Source organism: Heliconius melpomene, chromosome 18 (assembly GCF_056956725.1).
Source record: "Heliconius melpomene rosina isolate 202511_hmr_F chromosome 18, ASM5695672v1, whole genome shotgun sequence".
Classification (NCBI taxonomy): domain Eukaryota; kingdom Metazoa; phylum Arthropoda; class Insecta; order Lepidoptera; family Nymphalidae; genus Heliconius; species Heliconius melpomene.
In genome coordinates, this window is record NC_140406.1 from 9089976 (window position 1) to 9108875 (window position 18900).

Below are 18900 nucleotides of genomic sequence, written 5' to 3' on the forward strand. Positions count from 1 at the left end.
AGGAAAATTCTTATATAGGAGATTAAATTTCTTCTTTTAAATGTTCATGTCCCATTTACATAGAGCATTTAGAACAGCACTTTCTGACAAGTGTTCCAAATTGTATAAAAGCGCGTAAAAACGTGTATAGCATACGCGATAAAGAAATATGGGAAGGTAGACAGAGTGTTGGGGCATATTATTCTCTGCTTTATGTTCGCGTTCGCTCTGCGAAACCCAACGCCGCACTTTGTCTTTGCACAACCGAAAAGAGATAATAGAGAAAGTAAATTTATACATATCCATTTTTGCGAAGGAAATTATTTTCCACAGCCATTAATTATTATCGTTTTCCAGTATGCCTATTCATCTATCAGATCTATCTATATATTTGTATGTACATTGAACATAAACTGCGATAAACCCCATATAAAATGTACATACAAGTGGAATAGCCGGGCAATATGTATAAAGCTCTTCTAATACGTTACCTAGAAATCTCTTGAGTATCGCGAAATATATATTAGAAGTGAAGTCGATTTCCAAGTAAGATAAGATGAAGAACAAAAATAACTATTTGTAATTAAAAAAAACTATTTTGTGTTTCTAAAAAATCTTTATATATTATTTCAGGAAAAATAGATTTCTTTTGAATGTTATGACATTTATTTAAAAAAAGGTAATATTGGGTAATGTTAGCGCACTTTATAAATAATTAAAATTATATTTATAGTATGTGAACGTAGGCATTGGGTTTTTTAAAATTTTAATATAAGAAAATTTAATTGTATACATGGCTTAATTATATTTTAAGGTGAGAAGAAAAGCGAACGAAGCGTATAGAAGGAGCCATACATGGTTTTGCATTGCAAATTAGTCTGAATCGTATTATACATGTTAGGGGCTCTTCCGCGGATTCTCTTGCTTGTACTATATTAATATTTATTTAATTTAACTCGTAAATATTGTCGTATTTAATCCTAAAATGTTTAAAAAAATAAATCTCTATCTTTCTATGGTATTCCCGAACAAAGAGAAAACAAAGAGAGACAGTGCGGGGGAAACGGGGTGCCTTTACTAGAGGTTACCTCGGTATATCCTACCAGCAATATAATTTATAATTGCTACTGCATTTATATAAAAAAAATGCATTCAAACGAGCACATTAAAACCGTTCACGTTCAGAGAAACGGTTCGCACTTGCTATGTACTCCATATTTCTGTTCCTTTGGAATATATGGTGAACTTATTAAAAATATTTTCTTGAAATAGTTAGCGAGCAGTAATTTATTTTATAATTTGAAACGGTATAACGCCTTTCCTTGTTGTGAAAACGTACTACGGATATATTTATAAATATATATTTTTTTGTATTTAATTAAACTCGTTTCGTAGTCTGGTTATAAAAAAAGTTTGAAGTTGAAAACATAGGGGCTTATCATTAGATGCCATATTGCCTGCCCTACATTAAGTAGAAATCTCTGCAAAAAATACATGTACCTCCTTACCTTTTATTTTCAATAATATATTTTTTCCACATATAATAATAAAGAAATAAATTTTAAAAAAATACCTTTTTAATTTACAGAATTATCATACCAAATAAGGAAACGACTGTGCAAATTTCCTTTTCAAATTCACAAAACAATCTCAAGAGGCGAAACCACAGACAAAGAAGCTGGGGGGGAGGTACGTGACTCGATCTCTTGATAGATAGTGCCGGTAACAAGATAATACAGGTGGCGTTGCCGCTTCGGCGAGCTTTTAAATTGATCGAACAAATATCCTTTCATTAGATTTTTATGTAGCCATATTATCTGTGGTTTCAATTTCCATTTGGGGGAGTGGTTTTTTAATTTATTTTTATGCGACGCGACGCGGCGTTGAGTTTCGCCACACGATGTCTCGTGTTTGGGCAAAAACAGAGCGTCTTGTCATAAAATTCTCTTTACGTATCCCGCTGTAGGAGAAAAATGTGAAGCGAGTAAGTAGCAAGGTAGTAAATTGTAGGAAGTATGTTTTAGACATTTTAAATAGATCTTCTACATAATTATATAAAGAGTGTATTTATATTATCATACTTTATGATATTTTTTTATTGATTCATTAATATTTTAATACTTTACTATCAGTTAAAATTTTTAATCTCAAAACAATATTGCAAAATGTAATTCCAATTCTTCATATATCACAGTGACAGTTCTAAAACCACCAGAAAACTTATATCCAGCGACAATATTTGTTAAAAATACAATCGCATGCATTATCACAATGACGCAAATGAACCAAAAATATCACTTTTGTTCAACTACATTATTTTAAATCCGACCCTGACGATCTAATTTTGTATAAGACTCTCAATAAATATACAGTTCTTTTTGTTTTTGAGTCAGTTGACAAGAAAGTAATTTCAATCTTTGTCCTGCATAGCAAGCTAGGCAAAGAAAACCTAAGTGTTAAATTATTTTCCTGTCTCTTTCCTGTTCATTTTCCTGTCAATTTTCGAGACATTGCGAGTTAAGTTGCGGAAATGACCGCCCCGATTTGTATTGTTATTAGATCGACGAAATTAAAATTTTTGATTCAGTCGAACCCAAAACCACTGCGCTTACGCAGTGACGCTGCACCACGATGACTTCGTGGCCAAGCCAGTTGAAGAGATTTAAAAAAAATACTCCATAAATGAATGAGAACTGAACTGAAAAAAATTACTACTTACATTTGTCTATATATTCAAGATATATTATGCATGTAGAGAGTTTTTATTGCTTAAATTGACTTTATGTCGATGACCGAATTCTTCATATTTTAATTAATGAAGAAATGTTTCTTTACTACAGTAGGTATATTAACAAGTAACTTTGCGAAACATATAAAATCGACTTAACTTGACATAGGAAATAAAAAATACGAAGATATCAGCGATAACTGGAGCTCGGACAAGGCTAAAGCGTTAACTCTACAAAAGTTATTTAAAAATTTCTGTTATGTGATAAATATGCTAAGACATAAGAAGCTTAAGTCGAGCTTTTATGCCGTTATTTGCGGTTCGATAAGATTATTAGTCTACCAAAAAGTATTATTTATATAAATAACATATGAATATATTACTTGCATTTTTTGTTTAATTCTATTATATACATATTCCTACATATATGTAGTAAATTATAAATAAATTAAAATAAAGTAAAAGTTAAGTACCCATATTTATATGATTTTAAACTATGTTATTATTAAATAATCAAAAACATTTCTATCTAAAAATATCACCTAAGCCTAATTAGAAGGTTTTAAGCCTTAAACCCTGACCTCGCAACCGTTAATCAAGATCGACATCGGCGATACAGTGACCAGTTCACTGCTCACCCAGTAGTCAGTAATAGTGCGATCGTCTGCGGTGCGGACGCACGCGACGTGTCTTAAGCCTAAACTCGTACGTAAATAAAAAAATATGATTGTCTTTGGGTTTCATTAAAAACATATATTTTCATGTGCTGTCAAAAATGGCGGGAAAATAAAAATGTGGATAAATGGATAAATGAATGTGTGAAAGTGTCAATTGTTATTTGTTTTGTGTTTTAGTGAATTTTGTGATTGATGGTAATGTATTTGTATATTGTTAAACGCAAGATGATCAGAATAATATTTTTTTTGTTTATTATAATAATTAGTGAAACAATAAAAATTACAGAAATTTTAATTTTTTATAACGCTTAAAAACGTTCCGTTACCGGTTAATAGGAATTAATTTGTACCTTAGAGAGATTGACATGCGAATGCTATAAAATACATAAATATTATGATATATTTTCCATCTTCACGCTTTTTTTCATATGGCGGGATAGTCATAAGGAACCTCGTGTTCAGAAACTCCGTTCCCCTCTTTCCACCCTATTTTCCAGACATTTCGCGTTGCATTGTGGAACTCGACACCGCTCTTTGTGTACCAGAGCGTAATATTTTTTTGCGGCATTACGCTGACATGGCAGGGTATGCAGAGGAAACTTGGGAACCTACTGATCAGACACTTCCTTTCCCCACTGAGTGGTGGAACTTTACCCTTCCCTCGAGTAGGAATCGAACCCACCAACAGTCGCGATTACACTCGCACGTTTGTGCCCCTGCGGTTTGGCTGCGGCCACGGCTTCTTGTATGAGGCTCTCGAAGGAAATTTAATTATATAATTGAAGTCTACATCAAATAAGCTAATTTATTTGGCATTGAACATATTTACATACATATGTCGATACCAAATTAATCCAACTATTAATTATAAACCACTTGAAAGTTTCCCAGAATTTTAATTAAGCCAATACGAACATCGTAGAGCAAGTTTGATAAGCCAGACTCTATTTGGAAACGAAGTTATTGTCGTCATAAATATTTTTTATTTATTTACGATATATCTTATATTTAATATTTTTAAAGGAAAATCATACTCTGTAGAAATATTATATTTGAGTTTCATTTTTATCTAACGTTCCGTTCTAATACTATGAAGTAATTTCAAAACATTGCGTTGAGTTTCGCCACTCACAACGCATATCTCGAAATGTAGAGTAGCACTTTTATATGCGAAAAAGTAAATGAAGAAAAAGATATAGTCAACAAACGTCCCAATTGGCGTTGAATTTTGCCACCTGTCTCATAATGTCTTGCCAATCGGACAACAAGTAGAGAACGCACTGACACTATACAAAAAAAGGCTATTACGTCCTCTCGTACTACAGTTGTTTTGTTATGAGATATATTTTTACTTCAATGCATTTATGTATAGTAAGTAGATACTATAATACCACAAATAACTGAAATCGTTAAAGCTTTTACGATACTATGAAAATTTATAAGAGTATCAAAATTTTACCATTTATGAAGGAAAGAGCGATACTGAAGTGTATACTCATACATCCTCACATGTTTATTGTGGTAAATATATAAGGAAGTAAAGCGCAACGGCACAGCACGTGACTGTAAGGGGGGGAAGGAATTACTTCTTACTCTACTATAATTGCTTTCATTTTCTCGCTCTGGTAACAAGACAAAACGCGGCCTTGAGATTCTCCACTTGATATGCAATGTGGAAATCGAGCGGGCTCGGAAAACGGGTAAGAGTGTCCTAACATTATATGCGGGATAAAACTAGAAGCTAAAGAAATTAAAGTTATTTTGTAAATATTTAATGATAATTGAATAAATGTATGAAAACTAACATGAAATGACATTTTAATATCATTCATTTCATAGCCATCCATTACTATCGTTTTTATAATCTTGCTATGAAGCCTTATCTGTGGATAAGGCCTCTTAATCCATGATGTTATTTATTGGGAGGCGGAAACTATCATTTTCGAAGCAAAGGCTTAGCACATGTATTTTCTATGAAAACAACAGGCTATTTATATTCCATTACTTAAAAGGAATTTAGAGAAATCTGCTGATGACCTACATATATTCCAATTGCCTGTATTTACAGCACTTCTATCTTTCCTTTTCTAATCAAACTAAGTAAAGCCTTCGCTGTACTATAAATACAATTCATCTGTAAGTTGAAAAGGAGAGAGTTGTGTCTATTATTCTAAAAGAAATGAGTGATTTAGTAAGATTTTTTCTCCTTGTGTTGGAAAATACGTAAAATATGTGAATGTAAAAAAATGTGTAGTAAACAAAGTGTCACATTTTAAATTCATGGAGGTAGGTATGTATACTTAAAAATCTTATTGCAGCCAACCAAAATATAGCCTACGGTCACCGTTCAATTCGTCACACCATTTTAGTTCGTACATTACAACGGAATAAATGAGGCATACAAATGCCACAGACAATTCTTCTGCTTTATATTCGACTTTTATATGTCCTTTTCACAATATAATAAAAATGGTGGCACAGTGTGATTGTAAACGTGATGATTGTGGGTTTGTTCCATTCAGGGGATCGAATTATTTTCATTTCCTCGCCCTACAGGATACAGCGTTTATTTCAAAAAATCTTATTAAAATCGTAAAATTATTATTGCAAAGAGGTTTGAGGTTAGGTATTGAAAATAAATAATAATTTTTCATATACTCTAACAATGATTTGACATTGTGCATTTTTTAGCTTCACGCAGAATCCCGCACACCACGGGAAAGGCAAAGGAAATTATGTATATTAGTACTGTAAGCCAAATTATTTAATTAAGTTTTTTACACTAAACACTTTTCATGGAAAAAAATGATATACCTCTTCCAGGTTGTTGTACCTAAGTCGTATATCACATAAAAAATCTAATTTTCCTGTCACCGACTTTTCTCCTCAAGCCGCTGTTATAACGAAATTGCGAACGATCAGCGAATATTATAGTATCATATTACAACCACAATATAATATGGAATTATAAGGCTATTATAAACGTCTCAAGTAAACAGAGACGCTGTCGATAGATAACAAAAGAAACTTGACAAAATGATAGTTATCTGAGTAAAATTATAAGAGATATCTTACACTACTATTAGATATTTTTATACTTATATGCTTATAAATGAAGCCGTTTTTGTCGATATGCACGTAAAATCTGTATACTCGTTATCCATGTACACATATTAATTATCTTTATGTCTATAACTTATAATAAACTTGTGATGGGAAAATATTGCTTAGTAACGTAGCACTAGGTTCTACGAATTTGCGATTGGCTTGTTACCGCTACGTCTTGTCGCGTCGCCTACTCACATACTGTGTGATGTATAGTATTTTCTTTTAAATTTAGACAAGACTCAGATTTACCAGTTAAAATCCTACAATTTTGCCATTTTTATTTACTTCCTTTTTTATTTATTATATTGTATTTATAATTAACCGTGCTAAAACTATACAAATATTAAACAGAACAGTGTATCTTAAAAATTGCATGATCGAATTGAGATTTTTGTATTGGTAAATATTATATTTGTATCTTACTGTATCTGCTGTATCTGCGAACAGACTCCTTTCAAATACATGAAGTTTGTCATGACATATATGTACTTGCCACAGAAATGAAGCCATATGACAGCTAGATTATTATAAATTATCTTCAAAATCTTATGCAAATTAAAATTTTATTACTCCTAAATTTTATGAAAATATATTATAGTGATTTTTAGTATGTATGTCTGTTTCTTGGTTCCATCGTATTTGTTAACCTAATGAACCGATTTTGATAAATGATACGTCGATGGATTTTTCTTGATGGCGCGAGTATTACTGATTTAATTAGTTTATGCAGTCGGGTTTGTTGTTTTGTATATAACTCATTTGTTATAAAAAGTCGTTCCAAAAGTTAAAAGTACAGACACAACGTGTAGACATAAGTGTCTATTAAAGTTTTACAATAACTTATTCACAAAGGCAAATCGATAGTTTCCAATGAAGTGACATTTGATCGGCCGACATTATTTCTGTAAAAGTTATATAATATATGAAACCTTAATTTTTGCATGTTTTTGTATTATATACAAAATAAATTAAAAACAGTTTTAATATAATTTGAGTGCTAGTAATTTATTTGATTTTCTTAAATTATATCAATCACTAGTGGATTGTATTACTATTACGTTTAGATTTAGTATCAATGTGTTCAATTCAATCAAAATTAATTTAAAAAAAAGGATATAAATAATCTTCCTATTTTTTATATTTATATACCTATTTAACGTATTCACCAATTTCACCCCATGTCGAAAAAAATTAATGATTTTCACGTCACTCGCAACATAATTTAGTAAGTTAGCCCTGACCATTAATCTAAGTAAATATAACAAAGAACGCCCTCTTATCATACAAGAACGAAGCTGAATAGGCGCGCAAATCCTATAAGCTTTTGCCGTGTGTTTGTTTGTGTTTTATACAATGCGGATTATTTCTGCGGCACGCCGACTTATAATAATGTCGAATAAGCGGGGATTATGTGGCGGCGAAAATAATATAAGTTATAATACGATTTCGCTATAAAATAATTGTTTATATTGTAAACTAGCTATTTGGAAGAATAGAGTGTTTCCAGGTTTCCTCTGCGTACAATTCTATGTGCGGGATACAGCGTAAAACATTTTTTTTTATTTTAAAATAATATCAATTTAAAAACGTCTTTGTTAAATTTTCTAACAACTTGCCATTTTTTCCAAATAATTTTAAATAAACACCCTTACTAAAAGTGGTCAGTGCACGCGAATTTAGTATCTCGACGACACTAGAAATGGGTTTAACCCGACCATGATAATTTCGTTCAATTTAACGCTACATGCACATACAAGTATTACAATACTCATTATTTTATTTTTTATCTAAGAAATTTTGTAGAGTAAACGGAGAAAGCGAAATATATAAAATAGAACCTACACTGTCTGTCTATCTGTCTGTTAGTCCGTATGAAGCGTTTTCTCAAGAACGAAAGTAATAAGCTGAAACCGAATTTGTATGAAACCCTTAGTGAGTGATTCTGACTCGAAACTTTTCGATTTTTTTTATCTGCATATATCGCAATAGACGTTGAAAATTTTGAAATTTTTAACTTCCTAATTCGTAAGAAACGCTTATATTAAAAATATCTCGTCTACCGAAACTAAATATTAATATTAATATAACTAATAGATTAACCTCTTAGAATCTAAGACTTTTACATTTTCCATTACGTTCAGACAGTGTTAATTCATTTCATTAGTTATCTGTTAACATTTTTAAACAAGTCACGTATTTATCATTGGGTAAAGAATGCCTAAAGATAATAAAAAATACAGATAGAATATAGAAATTAGCTCTATTTTTACATTTAAAATTCACAAGATTTCGTCAAAAATTATAATAAATTTCTATAACAAAAATTAATATTTGAAGGGTAAGCATTTTGTGGTTTGTCGTCTTTGTATCAAAGTTTTCGCTATGGCATGTTGATTTTCTCACGGGTATACATAAATTTGAGGCTGTCATGGCGCAGTTGCGTTTGGATAGTAAACGCGACGGTTGTGGGTTCGATTCCCTCTTAGGATAATTAAATATTTTCATTTCCTGGTTCTAAGAAGAAAAGGAGCGGCGTTGAGTTCCGCGTATCGTCTCGAAATTGGGTGAAGCTTGGGCAAGTTGACACAGTGACAGGTTTCTTCTGGTGCCTGCTGTATACTTAAAGCTATCTACATATGTATTTAATCATTATCGCTGATGAGGGCAGAGGGTAGAAATGTCAGAAAAACGTTACATAGGGTAACCCCACCCTTAGTATATTATATATTTGAAGTACAATATTATATTACTACAACGTTATTCGTACATTTATCTCACGAAACTCCCACAATTTATGGGCTACTTGAATAATCTTATAAAATTGGTCACTGGTCTCACATACCCCTATATTATTACTTTACTTCAGCAATAAATGTTACTTTGGTTTAACTTACATCGTACGTTACGGTATACTTTAGGCACGCAAACCAAATAATAAATAAATTTCGCTGTTATTGCTTTTTATTTTACTTAATTTTGGCCACATGTATTTATTTCATAAGATACTAGCGACACGCTCGCGGCTTCGCCCGCTTGTACTATACTAATATTTATTTTCTTATCTCAATCATTTTTGTGATATAATATTAATTTTAAAGACAATATTTGTACATTGAAATCTAAAGTTTCAGCCCATTTATTGAAGCTGATTTAATATTGTCATACATTTGAACGAGAATTGAATTCACAACCTTAGATACAGTGCCACTGTGCCATGACGGTCTCGCTATGGCCACAAATTGATTGTGTCAAATAAATAAAGTCTTTGTATGCAAAATATGATTAACTTTAATTATACAAAGAAGAAACTTACAAACTTAAACATTGTCAACCATAATATTTTGTAAATAGGAATAAATTAATTTTAATGAAAATGAATAGAAAAGGTATTATAAATTACAAACGTCATAAATTACATTATTTTGTCAGAGCTGACGCAAATTATGCATTAAACATTTCGAGTGCGACGTAGAAACGGTCTCGAGTTATTTTTAAATACTATAAACGCTTTCATACTTGCTACCAAAATTCTTATAACATTTTTAACTACATACTTATTTACTTGTATATACCATATAAGAAAATCATAAACGTCCATTGTTTTAGCATTGTCACTTTTAAAAGTAATTAATTTATTAGATTTATACACTTACTAAAAATACACTTTGTATACCAAATATATAAGAAAAAGAATATTTTTTTATAGTTTGTACTAGCATTTTCACTGATATCATACTACAATTCCTTATTTTATTTAATTCTTACGTACTACCTACCATTTTCTAATACCTAGACCAGACCTAGGGTTAAGAATAATCGAGCTTTGTCAAACGACGTAGAAGAAACGATATTATTTTAAATATCAAATGAAAATCGAACGAACAATAATCGCCGTTAATCATAATTGCATAGTGTGCACAAATGTACATAATGTGCACATGCACAAATTAAACCTATTAAATAGAAACTGTCGCGTCTTGACGATCCTCACTTGAGATTAAAATTATAAGGGTAATTAAAACTATATTTAAATTATTTTCATTTACCCGACCTGAGAGAGAAAACGCGGTGTTAAGTTCTGCCACTCAACAAGCACTGCGTTCTGCCTATCTTGATAAACGCAAAGCTAAAACAGCTTTTCTTAAGCTTTTTTGTAGCAATTTCATACGAAACTAAATGTATTTTATGTTATCGTGACCAAATCGTAATTCCAACAGCAAGTGTTACATCTCTTGATCTCGTTTTTATTATAAAACTTCCCCCCATACGTTAAGTACGACGCTTGTTTCAGAACAATAAAACGTCGACGACTTACGTCTACGCTTTCAATATAATAAGACGCTTTCGAGGGTTGCCATGATTAAAGGAAATTGGGACTGTTTTTAAAAATCATCTCATATTTTTGTTTAGTCATAACATGTGTGTGTGTGTGTGTGTGTTTTAATTCTTTTCAGTGTAATTTTTTTACGAATTTGATGTAATATAATGTCAAATTTTACAATTACTTTCAATCACATAATTCGCAAGTTCCTAATTCGTAATTTTAATGTGTTTTGAACAAAAACTATTTGCATATCTTGTAGATTTTAGACGCCATCGTGAGGCAGTTGGACATGGTTTGGCTGTAAACGTGTACATATATTTAAATTATATTCATTTCCTTGCTCTAAAGCAAGGAGACGGAGCGGTGTTGAGTTTCGCCACAAACAGTGTCTCAAAAAATTAGGCCGAACTTAGGAAACGGAGTGTCTTAACACTAAATTCCCTCTGCATACCCTCTTGTTCGTACATGGAACAAGCGTAAAAATATTTTTAAATAATTTTATACAAAATAAATAAAGTGTGCAAACTTTACAATTTGCCAAGACGTGAATCACTTACAATGTGTTTTAATACAACGTTTAGTACGAAATGCTTTTCAAATCGACACAATAGTTCTAGATAAGGAACCAACGAGAATCACTCTACAGTATTACCATTTCAAATACAAATATACAGATTCAATGGAAATCTGAAACCGATTTTAATATTGTTCCCATTTATAAATGAAATATTTCTATTTTAAATGTAATAATGGATAGTGACAATTTAAACAAGGATATTTTTCATCGTTGTTGCAATCGTATAAGAATTTCGACGTAGTTTGATAAGAACTTATCCCTTAATTACTGATGAGTGCTTGAAAAGTTTTTAAGAAGTGCGGGTTCCAGTCCCGCTACGTTAAAATTTTTATTTATCTTTTAAATATTGTAGTGGAAATCGAATTAAAATAACTGTAAATTAAGAAAGGTCTAAGTAATAATTGGCTAATAAGAGACGACTAATATTTTAAATATTATTGGTCATCATGATTGTGCCCTCTTTTATTGAAATAAATAGAATTAAAAATGTTACTAAAGCTAAAATCAATTCTCTTCTTCAAATAATGGTTGGTGACTTTTATTCCCCAAATAATAAAATTTTACCTAACACACTTAAATTCTTATTATAATAAGACCTACGGCGACATAAACAGACTCATGTATGACATTTTAACATAATGCTAATCTTTAGAGTAAGACAAGCCAGGGGCTAAGGGGCACGATCGTGATGCTGTAAACGTGGCAGATTGTGAGTTTGATTCCCACTAGAGGAAATAAAATATTAAATATTTTCATTTCTTCGCTCTGGTGTCGGGGCACAATGCGTCCAGAAATCAGTAGAAAGTGGAGAATGGAAGTGTGTAGTGTTACCATAACGGAATGTCTTAACACTAGGTTCCCTCTGCATACCTTGCCATATATGGGATATAGCGTGAAGCTATAGAGTTACGAAAATATCGACTTTTTAGACGCAAGGTGAGAAATAAAAAAAAATCGCTCTTGTATAAAACATGTATATCTGAAATATTCGTAATTCAAAGTAGGGTTTAAGCCTAGCCTACCATCGATAAAAACCGCCCCTCATTCAAACGCAAAGTTATCAGATCAACCCCTAAACGTCTTAAGGATAACTGACTAAGCTGTGTCATCCATGAAACATGCTTTACCAGGGTGGAACATAAATTGAAAACCACAAATGTATTGTTATCAACGACCTGATGATACTATGGTCACTTGTCAGTCTGTGAGCTTTGGACAGTATTCAGATTTGATTATATTATTGATTCAGATTTGAGTTTAGACATATGCAATAATTAATTGTTGTGACTTCCGTCCTAGACACTACTGGGGGGATAGTTATAGTTGAATTATTTTTATTTCTCCGCCCTGATAGATAAAATGAGTCTTGTCACTGATCACGCAATATCTCAAAATTAAGACAGAATGTGAGCAATGGTTTGTCGTATGGCTAGGCTCACGATGTGTTTTTTTTAATTGTAAGCACTTATATACAAAATATTAAATATATTCGAAAATTACATCACCACGCGATAGCTATGAGTCAATTCTCATATGAGGTAATGTTTTATTTTGAATAATTTTCCTTTTCCCTAATGTAAGTAAATTATTTAACATGCATTATTTTTAAGAAAGCAAAAAAATTAAGAATTAATGCGTGAAGATAATAAAGAATATAACATGAAGTCGTCCATAAACGGATATTAAGAAATTTTTATATTTTATTTTCAACAAAGTTAGCAGCATACTTCCCCCAAAGGGATTTTAGTACGTCGAGTTCTAGCTTAGGCTATATCGATCTTTTATAAACTATCTAGACACTGCTGACTTTTATTTTACTTGACTTTCACCAAGTTATAAAATAAAAGATTTATTTATTGTACTTACACATAAAAGCTATATTACTATTTTAAAACATATTTTATGCCGTATAATATAAGGGGTGGAAGCGTCAGCACTCCTTTTACGAAAGCAGCATATAGGGTAAAATATTTCAAACCCATACCTAAAAAAAATAATCAAGATTCGTCAACAGTTTGTTCGTAGGATTTTTTTCTTTATTTATTGTATAATAACCTACTAACCTACCTATATAATAACCTACTACTACAAAAATACTGCTAAACGTTGCCGATTTGCCTCTTTCTCAAAATCTTTTTTATTTTAATTGTATTAGGCTTTTATAGAGTATTTTAAACTATGCTTTCATTTAAAGTGATGGCTGGTGAAGACAAAAAGACTTTGTATATGAATAAATAGAAATCCCGGGAAGATTTCTCACCTTATTTTTTTTTAGTTATAAATAACACTTCAATCCATATACCCGATTCCATTTTATTATACAAAAGTATATATTGGCTACATTAATATTAAATGTTTCTAAATAGAAGCAAAGTTCGATCAAATTAATTCAACGATACTTGGCGAAGTTCCAATCAAACTACAAAGTGTAAAGTTGCGACGTTGGTTCTAAGAAGTAATTTGTCAATAGGCTGATTACGTCAATTTCTGTATATTAGCACTGGTTACTTACTTTGTTTAGAAATGTATAAATTTAGATTTATTTATTCGAATTCGGGAAGAAAGCGGATATCGAGTATTTTGACTTTACCTACCCCGCTTGACGGGCAAACATTTGGTTGAAAAAAATGCTATTATTTAAGCAATTTTAATGATAGGATATCATTCTGTAAAGATCTTTACATCGATGACTAAAATTTAGATGCGTCAAACTAAACGTGAGTAAGCTCGAATAAAGCTTTCGACTATTATCTCACACACTCTTCACACCTGGCACTAGTTCTTTTGTATAAAACATTTCTTTATTTTCTTGTTATAGAAAACGCAAATATATTACTTGGAAAGAGGGACATCTCTTTAAAATGTAGATTTTTTTCATTTTATACTTGTATGTCCTTTTTTGTGGTGAAACTGGGAGAAACTAGTGCTAACATTTGGTTGTTGACTTTTATGTTAGGAGCAAAACCCTACGAACCGAAGAAAGGAAATATTTCAGACAACATATACAATCAGATACGTTAAAGCTGCAGCACTCCACTGCTGAACTAATGACCCCACTTAAGTATCATTGGTAAAAAATCGATATTTTCCGTTTTATAATAATGACGTTTTATGTTGTCACATCCCTATGATTATATACTTGCAAATAATTACGTACAATGTAAATTAAACAGTATATTTTTCAGCAATCCCACTTTAGCAGTAAACTTACTGTTATTTTATTTATTTTTATAATTGGTTAATTATATTTTCATCGGTCTTCTTAAACGGGTTTGACATTAAGTGTATATGTCCTTTCTGTCTGTTAAAAGCTAAATGTAGAGAAATTTTGGACCGCTTCTTAAATATTAAGGAGCAGTCCAAAACTGATTTCAAAGTAACATTTGAAAATTTTCATAATGAGTTTCAACCCTATATGGCGACTATGATGGAAGTCTAAGGTGAATCTATCAATTAATAACTATTATAAAAATAAACGCAAAAATACATAAAAGCCTTAAGAAAAAATAAGCAACAATTGTTTAGTTTAATATTCATACCAAATGAAGATTGAAGTTGTATACCCCAAAATTATTCCTTGGCAAATTTCCGCCACCAACGGCCGTGGCCCACTAGCCTCAACTCAACCTTGGGTTTATGGTTGAAAAGTGCCGCGCTAATAGGCGTAGCCCAAAGGAAATGTTTTCTTTGCTTGAATTATTCAAAAAAAATATTACATGCTGTAAGTTGACGCTAAACATGAAAATAATAAGGCCGTTATAATAATTAATAATTAACTTGGTAACAGCTACTGTATTTTCTTGCAAAATAATTAGTTTATGTAACCATGTTGAATCAATTTGTACGAGAAGTCCGTCTTATTTGCATGACATATACTCTACAATACAATATACTCGTAGAATTCAGTGTTCGTTGTTATTCAGTTTATATACTTAAAGCTAAAACAACACAATTAGAAAAGAAAATACATGTTTTGTGTATTAAAACTGTCCGGTTTCCAAGAAGTGCGGGTTCATATTTCGCCATCTTCATGTACTTCATCAGCTATCCTCAATGCAAGTCAGCTAATGTGCTTTTGATTGGCATGATAAGAGAGTTAGGATTTTATCACTATTTTTTACAAAAGCCACGCAACCAAGATCTTTAGGTGTATAAAACTTGCTACTTAATAAATGGATAATTGTTAATAGTTCTTAGTTGTTACTCAGAAATACGTGTATTATTGGGAAAGTTAACACCTTTTATCTATTTTATGTCCAATAATATTAAGGTGATATTATTTGACATGCTATATACTATAATATACTTATAAAGTTATAATAATTGAATAAATCTATAATTTCACTTGATGATAAAGTTGTTTAACTAACAATGTAAGAAGGCGCTGAAATAACTATACTGTGCGAAGATTTTTTTGCCTGGCGTCCAGCCAGTATCATAGTGTAGACAGTTATTATTTTATGAAATAAATAAACCCGTTTGAAGGACATCGTGAAAATTCTTTTATAAACGTACACCTAAAAAAAAGAAGTATGAATAATTAGAATAAAACAGATATAATAAGCAGATTTTATAGATAAACCAACTCTTAAGATAAAGGAGAAAGTGAGACGCTTGAAAATGTTGATATTTTTGCTAAAACATATACCTATTTAGTATAGGTTCCCTCTGCCTAATTGACGTATGTGGTAGACAGAAGGAACAATATCCCGCAATAGCATGTCCCGGTATAAACTGACCTTTTATAATAAATTGGATGTATTAGATAAAAAATCCAAGTACATATAATTGTAATTTATTAGGATAAATTGAAATATTATATATTTTTTTCATTATTGTAAAGAACAAAAACATTCACGCTACATTTGCCATGTTTTGTGAGTAAAATTTTCAAAGGCGGGAACCTAACGCCATAATACAGCACAATACGAATATTATGCTAAACACATTCATTGCAGTCGTTTCCGCTTTGCAAGAATTGATAAATTAGCCACCTAAATTGTGTGCAAAGTTTACAAAGCGTAAACTATTTAATTAATTGTAAGAAAATTAAAAATTATTATTTTATTATGTAATACTATAACATGGTATTATTTTATTAGCTTCATACTTTTCCCCAAGCAACGTAGAGTTCCGCCACTCAGCACAATCTCGAAAATTGCGTGAAAAGTAAGGAAAAAAGTATCTTAACACTAGCTCTTCTACTTACCATACTATAAACGGAATACAGTGGGAGTCTAAAAAACTTCTTTAGCCATGGTGTTACGAATATACTGGTATATGATACGACTAAAATTGATTTATTTGTTTGACATTATCAAAGAGGTCTGAAGGACAGACGACGGACGTTACGTAATAATAACTCCGTAGCGTTAATGATAATTTCTATTCTAATGAGTTTAATTAATAGAAAAGATATTTTAATAAAGTTATTACATTAATAACTGGCTTATACTTTAAAGTTTTCAAGTTTTTATTTAGAATGACTGTAAATATAGGTTACATAACTTTTTTAATTATAAAAATATGAAATAAATATTGTTGACCATATTTTTTTCACTGTCTTGAGACAGTCTACTCAAAACATAAATAAGGGATTCGAATAGTTGGGCCTAATAAATTATACTTTTATAATTAAAATATACATGATATTTTCATAATAACATAGTTATATTTTCTTTAGTTATATTTTAAATAGTTTAATTTTCTCATAATTACTAAAATCAAGAAATTTATCTCTATTTCTCTATATCTAAAAATTATATTCAGTTTCTCTAATCATATTTTTGTTATTAATTTAAAATATATTGTACTCTTATAATATATTATACTCGTATATTATACTCTTATATATACTCTTTAGTCTATGTAAAAGTTAATAAAAAATAAAATTTCAGACGACCACGCCACGTCTTCCCATAAAGTATAGTCTGGAATGGCGCCCAATACGGGACGCTAACGCCCAGAATGTGTGCGAGAAGAAAGGGAACTTGTTCGGTAAATACTGTATTTATTGTAGATGGTTTTATGACTGCGGCTAGAATATTATGCTATTACTATATTTTATATAGATATTGTCTTTTTTGTGGGTCTTTTGGTAACAATTTTAACTAATATTACCAGTATAAGAACAATATGTATATTTATGCTAATCGTACGGTACAATCATCTCGTTTTCCACCGATTTTTCTTCACACATTTAAGCATCTCTATTCATTTCTTAGTATATAGCGCTCTGAGCGTGCCAGTTGAATATTAATCACTTCGCCAATTCATATGATCCTATGTTAAGCTGATGAATTTGTATAGTTGGGTTGGCTAGTCCAGAAACTATCGGTTTAAATTGTAAAATAATTATTGTTATGACATGTTAAATAAAAAAAATAAGCTTCCCAATTTATCACGCAAAGCCAGGTAAACAAAGAAAACTTAGAGACAAAACACACCGTTAGGAGACAGGAGAAAGGGTAAAATTACTTAACGCACTTAACGTGCAGTGTTTCCTGTTGTAAAACCAGGTGTTCCCTAGTGTGTAAGATGGTCAAAAAATCCCCTAATTAACACTATAAACTTAAAAATTATAAAATAAACAAAAATAACATTAAAGCAGATAACCATACAAAATAACATTATAATAGATAGAATAATCACATCGTCCGATTTTAAATTTTATTAACCTCGTAACAATTTACATAACAGCAAAATCTATTATATCATGAAACCTTATTCATATAAAACACGTTTAGCCGATTTATAAGGACACATTGCGTGCAGGTAGACAGTGCAGGCCGTTGTTAGCGACCGCCAGTCGGTCGATATCTATTACTTAGTAATAATGTTTATATATAAATATCTTTTGTTACTGATTGACTGACAGACAAGCCACAGTTGGGATTACGCGGCGTAGAACGCTGAATTTGGCGTGTAGGTCCCTTGTGAAGTATAGTCACTAGGAGATAAATTTTCAAAATTTCGCCAGCAATGGGGAAAAAAGTGGATTTTATAGTAATATTTAGTTCACGCAAGCGAAGCTGCAAATGGTGGTTAGTGTACCTTATGATTGCCGTAGTTTTAATTTTTAAACATTTATATTTAATGATAGCTTTCAACAACGTGGCATTTGATTTTATCTTTAACACGACATTTTTACTGGACTGTGTTAGTTCTAAATTGTCTGGAGTTTACTACCTATATTTTGTTTATTTTCTAAGTAAATAATACATAAATATATTTTAGTCTAAACTTTCAAAAAAATCACTATTCAGCTGAGCTATGTAAAGTACAATATAATATATGTATGTGCTATAGAGACTGAAATTTGCTTATACTTTCTTTATTTAGGCTTTAAACGAAACGAATTTTTGAATTAAACAGATACCAGGTCACAAAGACTAAGCGACTATTAAAAAAACAACATTCGAATTACTGAAATATGATCTCTACTCATTCGCATTTAAATTTGTCAAACGATCCATAAGCGCGCTCTGATTTCACTTTGATCAAACAG

At 31.0% G+C, this 18900-nt stretch overlaps 1 protein-coding gene across 7 annotated transcripts in view; it reads left to right on the top strand.

Annotated features, from left to right (window-relative positions):
• Positions 1-3367: 3367 nt before the first annotated feature.
• LOC146529461 (uncharacterized) overlaps positions 3368-18900 on the top strand; it is a 32420-nt gene continuing 16887 nt past the window's right edge. For 6 of the 7 annotated variants that reach the window (XM_085202173.1, XM_085202178.1, XM_085202174.1 and 3 more), the window contains exon 1: positions 3368-3579. Coding sequence is in view for 1 of the 7 variants with exons in the window: in XM_085202179.1 (XP_085058305.1) it covers positions 3577-3579; positions 17291-17390 (103 nt within the window). In the remaining 6 variants the exon portion in view is untranslated. Of the gene's footprint in view, positions 3580-17290; positions 17391-18900 lie in introns of all 7 variants that reach the window. The other variant, XM_085202179.1, reaches the window with a different exon arrangement.